Below are 10781 nucleotides of genomic sequence, written 5' to 3'. Positions count from 1 at the left end.
GCGCAACTTCCAACAGGAGTCATTTGGGGGGGTCTCTTGGGGAAAAAAGGTTGAGAACCCCTGTGCTAGGTGGTGGACGAGCTGATATCAGGAGCGCAGAGTCTTCTGTTGCAAACTGAAGACCCGCCTGTTTGGCTTATACCTTGGAAAAGAATCATTACAAAATGTCCTTAGTTTGAATCTTTACTGGATTATTGCAGTTATTGTAAGTTGCTTTGGATAACAGCGTCAGCTAGAGGCTCTGTAATGTCTGTAATGTGGCACAGATGCAATGACAATGAAACACATCTGGATGTGATTTCAATTATTTTACTTCAAAGCGGTTTGATATCGTCATTCTTTTTGTAAACTAAATGCATAAAAATGCCACATGTTCCACATTATCTTAGATAAACGTAGGCGTCCTAACAAATGTGAAAAATATTTAATTGGGTTTATTTTCATATCTCAGACAATATAACATTTTATAAACCCAATCCAAGTCAACATGGAATAACTCGCATGCTAAAGCCTTTTTTTGAATCTTCCCGTTTGAGTTGACAAATAAAAAGTACTAATTATTTTTCTAATTTAATCAGATTTTCAGATACGTTTGTTTGAATGCGTCATTATCAAAATAAAAGATGTTATTGCGTATCATGATATATGATTTAATTACAAAAGGATTTCATTGAGACACCATAAACCATCATATTGAATGATTGCAGAGTACAAGTACTTCAAAATCCAAATGATTTTTCATAAAACTTGCACACTTTGCTTTTATGTCGTTCTCTCACACAATGGTGATGCATTCACCAGGGTTAGAGAACAGAGGAGGGGAGCTAAACTCCTCCCTCTCCCTTCCTCCCTCCTTCCTGAGTATCCTGCCTCACCTCCTTGTCCTCTTTGGACAGCGTCCTCCACATCTCTCCGGCCTTCTTGGAGATCTCTGTGATGGAGATGCCGGGGTTCTCAGACTTGATTCTCTCTCGGCTGGCGTTGAGCCACAGCATGTAGGCGCTCATCGGCCTCTTGGGCGCGCCGACCTCCTTCGGCCTCCTCTTCTTCTACTCGCATGGAACAAAGACGGGAGGGTTAATGCCTTGCTTGAACTCGTCTTCTTTCTCTCTTGTTTTTCTTCCCGTCCCAAGTGCTCTCTCACCTCTTTGCGGGGTTTCCTCTCTTTCTTCTCCTTCACCACTTTGACCGTCTTCTCCTTCTTCTTCTTCTTCTTTGTTTCATCACTATCGTCGCCATCTTCACTGCCGCTCTCGCTCGCTGAGGCATTGCTGTCGTACCTGATTGACGGAAGTGGAAAAACGTTTAAGAAGTGAGTGACAGAAAGAAAGAAAAAAAGATTCCAAAGAGAGACAGCAAGTTCAAGATAAAGTCACTTACTCTTCTGCAATGTCATCATCTTCTTCTCCGGGGTTAAACGACTCATCTAAACAGGACGGACAATCAGAACTTCAGGTCTTCTTAAGCAGACATGTTGTACCTGTCGCACGGAGACGTCACTCACCGCTCTCGCCATCCGAGTCGGCGCTGTCGTTGCCCTCCTCTCGGATCTTTCCCTCGGCCTTCATCCTCTCCAGGTAGGCATCGTGCTGGTCTTCGTCCGAGTCGCTGTACTCGTCGATCTTACCCTTCATGCCCTGAAAGTAAACTTCACAGTCAGCAACAAAAACAAACAAACAAACCCCACCCACAATACAGCATCAGCAAAGAAGAGTCCTCCATGACCCACAAGCAGGGCGGAAAAGCTCATCTCGATAAAATAAACTTCTTTCAGGGCCGCAATCAACCATTATTTTATTTGTCCAATAATCACTTGAGAAAAGAGTTTAGAAAGATACTGAGAAATGTCACAAAGAAAAGAAAAAACAATGATTATCATTTAAAAACCTCTCCAACCGTCCAAACCACCAATGATTACTATTCCAATTATTTTTATGAAACAAAAGATTGAAACAATTTACTTGATTTATTGACAATGGAAAAAAACCCACAATGTTGGGTTACGCTTCACAAACACCTGCCTCACGACAGAGGGTGTTTGATCCTTCACTCTTACTGTTTGAAGTAATGTTCGCTCACAGGATGGATCCCGGTTAGATTCAGGAAACTTAAAGGGGCCCTATTTTCAGGTTTCAGAATTAGATTTCCAGTCAATAAAATCGAGCCACCCTCTTTCATTCCTTCAACGACCTCCTAAAATGATGGCCGTTAAAAAGGGCCTGTGGCGTGTGTTGGTGTTTCTGGTGAAGGGTTTGCTCTTCAATGTTTTTAAATGTTTCTTAAACTAAGAAGTAACTTGGTGCGCAGGTTGTGTTTAACACTAGCGAGTAAGGCCGAAAGAGTTTGAGTGTATGTGTGCGACTGCTAGTCAGCAATAACGATGTTGCACATCTGCCCCCAGGAATGATCTCCATTCAGCCAAAAGCCATTGTGCGGTCGGCGATTCTAGGGAACGATAAAGCGAGCGAGCGTATGCAGAAAGTATGGGTGTGTGTCACTTGTCTGTGAATGAATGCAACAACTCCCCGACATCCACTCCAGGTATGAATGAAGGAACTATTTTATTTTCCGAGTGTCCCACACTGACGATAACCCCCAAATGGAGACTAAATGTCTTAAGTTTGGAACTCAAAATGTAATATGACGTTTATACGACCTGGATCGACCTTGAAACAACAGTTGGGATATTAGTGGGCATGTAACTGTAGTAGACCAAACCAAACGGTGTTCTTCAGTCACATCTCATTCTCCATGCATCAAAAGCTGTATCCTCCAGGGGGGGGGGCAGACCACCAGTCAGGGAGGCTCTTATTAGAAACCAACAGGAAATGGAGGGCAGGCCCCATTCATTTTCATTGACCTTCTCTGCTGACCCCGTCTCCATGACAATAGATGGTCTCTTCCACAGAAACAGAGTCACTGCTTTATCTGACGTCAGACCAACCAGGAACTCGTTTAGGTCAAAAGGACGGCCTCAAGGCAATCACCAAGGCTTCCGTTAGGCATCTTTGTTGAGTGTTAAAGCACACCAAAAGCCCCCGGGCCACACATTAGTCAGCACGATGCAAACCAACTCTCTCACACACACACAGACACACACACTTAGATATCAGTCTCACACTCCTTCACCATCCAAGCCCATTGATTAGTCATAAATCACTTAGCAATTGTATTGGTATTCCCTAACCAAAATCAGGATAATGGGAAATCTTCCTCAGTAACACACACACACACACACACACACGCAGCGGCACGCCATGCAAGCAGAAATCACTCCGATCAAAATCAAGCGTAGAGTTCACACACATGACGCCCATGACCATACCCACCTTCTTCTACAGGGCACACGGACAGACACACAGGAGAAGGGCAACAGGGATGAATATCTGGGATGAAGTTCTGACAAAACTTGTGGAATGTATTTGCCAACAAACTGGGAGGTGTGTATATGACTTACCTCTTTGAAGCCTCTGTTCTTGATGTTGAGCTTCTTGGCATTTACAAAGTCAAACAGTTTGCCGTACTCTTCTCTGTAAGGAAAAGATAAATACCGGGGTTATTTTGACTTAAACAAAAGTCATTTTAAATACACAACTACATGACATTTCTGTTCTCATGCTTGATTAGCTTTTAATTGTTTGTATGTATTATTTACACCTTAAGATACTGGACTTTACTTTGGACCAATTTGTATGCTGAACTTGTTTCTGGGTGACAGAGGGCTGTGTGTAGCGGATTGTTCCATTTGTTCCATGACTAATACGATAACACGACGAAACGTCTTTGAAAAGTTTACCAAAATCTTTACCGGACAAAATAAACAGGGCTAAAACTGCGCTGCTCGTGTCATATCAGGACTACAGCGGCTGCAAACAATGAGCACAGCTAGAAGGACTCAGTAACTTAAAAGGGTTATCAGTGCAAACACCTATTTGGCTTGGGAGGAAAAAACAAGACGATCCTCTGGCAGGACTAAAATTATAATGAAAAAGCTACGGTTTTCTTTGACTAAAAGACTTCAATGATCAGACTTATGGTCAACTAAAAGTGGTTTATAAAAGATACCAGAATACTAAATATGATAAAACACTAGAGCAGTCCTCACCTCTCAATGCTGCTGAAGGTGAACTGGTTTCCCTGCTTTGTCTCGATCTCAAAGTCAAAGGAGCGCGTTGTGGTGGTTCCTCGGGCGAAGTTGACGCAGGAGATCTCCTCGAAGCGCAGGTGCACGGGGGGCTTGTGGACGTAGATGAAGCCCCTCTCCAGGGGATAGAGGAGGCCTGAGGACGCCTTGTAGGAGCAGGTAATGCACTGAGCCCCAGAGTGACTGCGGAGCAATGAGGCACATTATTAGGATTTACCGAGTCTGTAAGTAAACGTGGTTTGAGTGTGTCTATCGGGCGCTTACCCCTGGAAGTTTCCGGGCACAGTGATCTTGCGGTTGACCAGGGACTTCATCACCCGGCTGACCATCTCATACAGAGACCCCGACATGTTTTTACTGAGTTTGCCCTCAAAACGGCGCTCCACATCCTCCCTGTTAAAAACAAAGCAAAGAACCGATGAAGTTACTGGTGTTACATTCATGTCAAGTGACTGACTCTTCCAGACCTTTGCTTCCCTCTAGTGGACACATGCTTTACCACTTCATCAAGGTAATAAGCGGTCTTCAGTAACCAAGGCAACAGAACTTTCATACGAGCCCCCCAACACAACCATAGCTCAGTTTGCACTCTGCTCGATGCAGCCCCTTAACTCAGGGTCTGCTTTACTGCCAGTTACTCACTCGCTCATGTTGAGGGTGAGGCTGAGTTCCTCTTCCTTGGAGAAGAGCAAGATGAGAAAGTGATAACGCGTCTGACCCTGCTTGATGGGAGGATCCAGACTGATCTGTTCAGACGACACAGAAAGGACAACAGGGAGACATTGAGTGAGGAAGATCGAGAGAAAAAAAACAAGTGGAAGAAAAAGAGAGACAGAAAAGAAAGTCCACTCACCACAAAGAACATCTGCCTCTGGTCCTTGTGTGGCAGCAGGAATAGACGGAGGACCGTGGTGTAGGGAATCTTGTAATCAAAGGTCTTACCGTGGAGGTGAAGGAAAGTCGGGTAGATACGGATATCGTATCTGAGTGAGGGAAAAGAGAAAGGTGAGATCAATATATCCTTAATCTAAGGTGAACAACAGCACTGTGGACGAGTGAGTTAGGAATTCACCTTTTGTCTTCTTACAACTTGTGTAGTTTCCCGAGCCAACAATGCATTCATTCATGAAAGTAGTTCATGGATTGGATAATAATAAATAAGGAAAGCTGTGTTGATCTCATACCTTCCTCTGGGTGTGAGACACTGCAGCTCTTTGAAGACACACACAGCGTCTCCTGTGGCCTGGATCACATCAGCCTTAGATAACACATTCTCAGCAAATGCCTGAAGGAAAACACACACACACTTATTAGCACTATTATCAACACAAATGTTAACAAAAAAATGCACTTAAAGTAGAAGCACATCCTTCCTCACCTCCACGGGGTCTTGGCGTTCATCAGACTGGCTGGGTGGGACGTAGAATCGGACCTCCATGAGGGAGACCTCGGTGTCGTCGTTCTGGTGGAACTCCAGAGTGACCTCGTTCTTCCCCGTGGCGCACTGGGACACGTTGGACAGTGGGACCTCGAACGCAGCATTGTCGTTTATCTCAAATGCCAACAGTGGACCTGCATTGGGAGAGAGAAACAGGAACATGGCATTTATCTACGTGTTTACACTGAGGTGCTGTAGTAGTAGATACTTTTAATTAGAAGCTATGTTTATGGTGTCTTATGGAAATGTGTGCGTTCTGGATGGATCCTTTGTTGTACTGCCATTATGAAGTGTACTGTATCTCATTCAAATCTGATGAAACATACAAATAGCTTAGATCCTTCTATTTGGTTAACATTAAACTGAGTATCTTATGACTATTGGTTGCTCTATTTTCAACTGACAAAATAGTTAATTGAGTATTCAGCGACCCTGTAAAAACAAATCCTGCTGCAACTTCACTGGACAGGATGTTTTGGTTGTCGAGTGCATTTTATTTTTTACCTGAGAACTTGGTTGTTCCCCAGTTCCATCCTTTCACACACATGTCCTTCTCCATCACCTCCAGCTTGTAGTTGGTCTTGAAAAACTCAGAGATCTTCTCTAAATCCTGATGGGAGAGCAGTAAGAAGGGGAGCAGAGAGGAGGGGGTGACACCCGAAGCAAGGGAGTGATAAAAAGAAAAAGGAGGAAATGCAACATGTTAGTAAGGGGGTAACACACTGGCACTGCATGGGTCAAAGCCTAAAAACACCCTCCAAAAAGGGTGAAGCGACGGAGGGCTAATTAATCAAGACGTCATTTTAACCGCGCCCGCCGCCAAGGCCTCCTGGGAACACTGGAGGTGAATGTAATCCATCTGCCTTCCCCTCCGACGCTGACAATCAGCCTGTTTATTTATCCTGCAGGCCCGCTTACAACTGGGAAGGACCCACACAGTGACAAACACATGCTCAATCACACACACAGCCAGTGTCCTCTCAGTGCACACACATGTGGAAGTGATTGTGGTGTGCGAGTTAGTGCAGTGTAGCGACTCTGTGGGAAACAGGGTTTATGCACCTGGATATCTGCCTGTCCATAAGGTTATTACAGCCAATTAGAGCCAGTGTGCGTTCATCAGCCTGTTTGTTAGCCTGGATTAAGGCATTGTTTAGATAGGAGAGCATGTGTGAGCAGATGTGTAAATGCATGAAAAACAAATTGAGAGTTTGTGCAGAAGAGGCCTGTTTGTGTCGATGGGTGAATGTGTGTGTGTTCACTCCCAGTGTGCTCATCAGGCCTGCTGTTGAGTGTTTCTCTACTCCTCATTATAGTTTTGGCAGATTCGTTGTTGCTCCGCTCATTTAATCATAATAAACACAGACCCCCCACTACCCACCACAGACCCACACACACAGACCCACACACACAGTCTTACCCAACATAACCGTCTGTCTTTTATTATACAGTTTTCATCCAGTCTCTCCCAACAACATTGGAGGCATTGAGAAAACTGGGTAAAGCTTTTGCTGTGGGCCGTCTTCTACTAAATACATTTCAGTCAACTTACAGTCTGTTTACCGTAGTAGACATGCATTGAAAAAAAGCATTACAAACGCTTCCTCGATTAACGGACTTGAAGCACTCTTATCTTGTTTTGTACAGGTGAATAACCGCTTTTGCCCTAAACTTAATATAAAGTTCTGGTATCAAAAAGTCTACCTGACCTTACTACAAGTTGCAACCACAACAGGCAGCTGCATACATTCAATGCAAGATGTGTTGGGCCAATAAAAAACGACATTTGTAAGCAGCGCTAACAGAATAGATGGATAGGATTCTAGATCCCTTGGTCATCAGGTAGACAGTTACAGCCTCTCTGACAAAGGCTCGTTCTCTTGACTCTTCAAAAGGACAAATGTAACGAGGCTCCTGTAAAGCTCGCCAGCGGCTTCAGCTCCAGCCAACTCTCGATTACTGACACTGGCTGTGGGATAATAAACAATGACATCACGCCCTTCGCTCAGGGACAAGAGGATCCATCTCCAAAGAAGTACGCTGATTAACCCCAGGAGACCCCACCGCTCGCAGCCAGACTGCAGGCTATACCCGCTCCTCCATGCCAGTATTTCACTTGCGTGCTGACATTCCCCATACACTCAGAGCAGCAGGGGAAATACAAAAACTGAGGGTGATAAAAAACAAACACAACCACATTTTTGTTCACGTCTGTCTTCTGAGCCAAATTGTTTAAATGGATTGATATAAACACTGACTCACATGAGCCGATGATTACAATGTTTATAGAACACACATGCTAGCGCTGGTTTCCCTCATTAATCCCATTAGGAGCTTTGGAGTAAAGGGCCAATCATTCACATACTTTTGATAACAAGACACACACACACACACATACACAAGTGGCAGCCTTTTTGCAAGATGGTAGCATTTTTCCATGGAAATGTCAAGACACGGGAAGGAAGTTGTTTATCGGCTTTTGTTACATCCCTTGTCATAAACACAGCGCTAAACAAACCAGCAGTGTGTGTCTGAATGTAATATTCCACTACGGCCTTGTTCTCCTCCGAGTAAGGTAACAATTATTTCCCAGAAAGAGAAAAATACAACCAGGGAGATTTAGAGTCTGTTTATCTATCCCAAAAGGAAAAATGAAGTTGGCATCGGTCACAAGCTTGAGGGTCGGAACAGACGTCTAAATATCAAACACTATAAAAAAAACCTGCCTTTTTTTCTTTTTCTAAACGTTCTCACCGTGTCCCTGAAGCCGTCGTATTTGTAGACATGTCCCGAGTTGGTGCCCAGCTTGATGCCATGACCTAAACACACTCGCCTCCAGTGGGCCAGGTTGAGCTCGGCAGCCGGGATGCTGTCCACCTTCCCCGTCTTGCTGCTCTTATAAACCACAGTTTGCTTGCTGAAACGCAACCGCCCATCATTCTACAGAGACAAAAGAGATACAGATACAAACACAAGAAGACACAGGACTTGGGTTAAAATGCTGTGATTTTAAGCCCCAAAAGAAAGCCATTGATTGGCGAAAAAACTAAAATTACATTTTGATGATCGATTTAAATTATGTCTTTTTTTAACAAGCAAATATTATATGTCTTTAGTTATAATAAACTTAACTTTGGATTTGGACTGTCGGTCAGAAAAAACAAGCATAATGAAAATGTGGGGCTCTGAGAAAATGCAACTTAATATTTGTCTTTTTCTGACATTTAATAGACAACTGATCAAATGAAATAAATCTGCAAATTAATTGATTCTTGTTTAAAAAAATCTGTTTATTGCAGACTGTGTAAAACTTCTTAACAAGAATTACATTGTTTATTTTTAACACAAACACATTTTTGCCAAAAGTTGATAAATGTACTTTTAAAATCAGCATAAAAAGGTTTTTGCAGAACCATAGATCCATAAATTGAGAGCCCTTATTCTAGATAATCAACTTTAAACCCCAGTAAGAATTTCGGTGCTTATAAAGCACATTTTTCATTTCAGACCCTTGCTTTACACAGTACGGTTGTGACGTTATCTTTAATTTAATGTCAGCGAATTGTATTCTTACCTATGTCCAAGCAATACTCAGGATAACACATTTTTACTGCACAGACATTTAGAGTTAAAACATTGCTGGGCTAGCATTTTTTTTAATTTTTTTAAATAAGTCAATATCCACCTTTGAGTGGATATTATTCTGAGCCGATTCCCAGTACAGTTCCTGTCTATATATCAGTTTAAAGAGCAGTGATGATTGATGAGGATACTGACCCAGGAACCTTTATGCTCCTGGTAGATGTCGCTGAACTCCAGTGTGTCCCCCATCTCGGCTACAGGCAACGACTGATGCTCTACAGACAAAAGAAAATGAATAAGATAAGACAAATGACTTGTTATGCTTATTTATTCTTGCTCTCCACTACATTTTGGACGAAAATATTGCACATCTTTAATCTATTACATTTATTTGAGACCTTGAACTACTTTTGCAGATTTAGATTAATAATAATAATAAAAATACAAGACTCAGTATTGTATTTCTGTCTGGTAGCTTTTGGTTTTCTTTGTGATAACGTTCATCACATTTCCGACTGATGCTAGCTAACGTACCTGTGCTCTCAGTTTAAAGCACAGAGCAGAGTTGTGAGCTAACGCTGGCCAATAGTTAGCCTTAGCTGTTAGCTAGCTGTATCTTGAGCATAGTTACTTTGTTATTTTCTTTAGACACAAACCGCTTAGTAACGTTTCGGTAACACCATTTACGAATAAAATCGATAACTAAAACCCACGCTGCGGCACTAACAATAGCTAGGCTAACTTCAACTGCACTAGGTGCGCTTCTTTTTATACGTTGTTGCAATGAGTTCGAGTGAGTGCTCCATTTTAACAGTAACAGTCGTGTCGCGCTACAACACCGCTCCTGCAAAGACACAGCGTACATCAAATCGAGCGCTCCAGCAGAGCTAGGCCAGTGCAAATACATAAAGTGATATTCACAGTTCATGTGCAAACAAAATAGCTCAGCATTACGCACGTAGGTGATATAAATTGCCTCGCTACTTACACATATCTCAAAAGGAAGATCTAAAAAAGCAATAAAATACGATTTGAAAACTTCATGTCTTACTGTCAGTGTGATGAGATGCCTCGCCTGTTTCCCGCGTGTAGCATCGGGAGCTAGCACTACGTCACAGGAAAGAATCGTGAGCTGTATGTATGTTCTTCCGGTTTGGCGAAAATATGTACTTTTTAGTGTTAAAGACATATAATTGAGGGAAAAAAACAATAAGACTTGATTTCGATTACACTGTTAGTGTATAAACGTTGCATGAGTTATCGAGATAATCATGACAACTCCTGTTTGAAATTGTTGCAGAGTCTGTGCATGGTAGAGCTGACTGCAGTGAACACCCACCACCACTGGGTGGCGCACAACTCATCCAGAGAAATCGCGTATTCTACAGTATTTTATTCTAACGTCGAAGTTGTAATATAAAACAGTACTTAGCAAAGAATATACATCAGTACAGTTGTAATACTTGCTTAAAAATACTAGTGAAGGAGAATATTACATACAACACGTTGAAATAGGCAAAACTGTTGAGATTTTGCAGCTGAATGATACAGAGCAGACTAGATGTGACTAAAAGCCCTGATCAAATCAAACTCAAAATATTATACAGATAGATTTAC

General features: G+C 42.6%; 1 protein-coding gene across 2 annotated transcripts in view; it reads right to left on the bottom strand.

Annotated features, from left to right (window-relative positions):
* LOC104958120 (FACT complex subunit SSRP1) overlaps positions 1–10294 on the bottom strand; it is a 12996-nt gene extending 2702 nt beyond the window's left edge. Inside the window, exons 1-16 of one of the 2 annotated variants that reach the window (XM_010785828.1) lie at positions 10216–10294; positions 9360–9439; positions 8337–8522; positions 6087–6192; positions 5523–5716; positions 5329–5429; positions 4998–5127; positions 4787–4890; positions 4409–4537; positions 4106–4327; positions 3458–3530; positions 3330–3335; positions 1505–1637; positions 1381–1426; positions 1145–1280; positions 876–1049 (exon numbers count right to left, since the gene is read on the bottom strand). In XM_010785828.1, coding sequence (XP_010784130.1) covers positions 876–1049; positions 1145–1280; positions 1381–1426; positions 1505–1637; positions 3330–3335; positions 3458–3530; positions 4106–4327; positions 4409–4537; positions 4787–4890; positions 4998–5127; positions 5329–5429; positions 5523–5716; positions 6087–6192; positions 8337–8522; positions 9360–9413 — 1794 coding nt within the window. In that variant the 5' untranslated portion in view covers positions 9414–9439; positions 10216–10294. The remainder of the gene's footprint in view (positions 1–875; positions 1050–1144; positions 1281–1380; positions 1427–1504; positions 1638–3329; positions 3336–3457; positions 3531–4105; positions 4328–4408; positions 4538–4786; positions 4891–4997; positions 5128–5328; positions 5430–5522; positions 5717–6086; positions 6193–8336; positions 8523–9359; positions 9440–10215) is intronic. The other variant, XM_010785830.1, reaches the window with a different exon arrangement.
* Positions 10295–10781: the final 487 nt, after the last annotated feature.

The sequence above is a fragment of the Notothenia coriiceps genome, unplaced genomic scaffold (assembly GCF_000735185.1).
Source record: "Notothenia coriiceps isolate Sejong01 unplaced genomic scaffold, NC01 NC01_scaffold00028379, whole genome shotgun sequence".
Taxonomy (NCBI): Eukaryota; Metazoa; Chordata; class Actinopteri; order Perciformes; family Nototheniidae; genus Notothenia; species Notothenia coriiceps.
The sequence above is the reverse complement of the archived record's forward strand: the minus strand, read 5'-3'. Positions and strand labels throughout refer to the sequence as shown.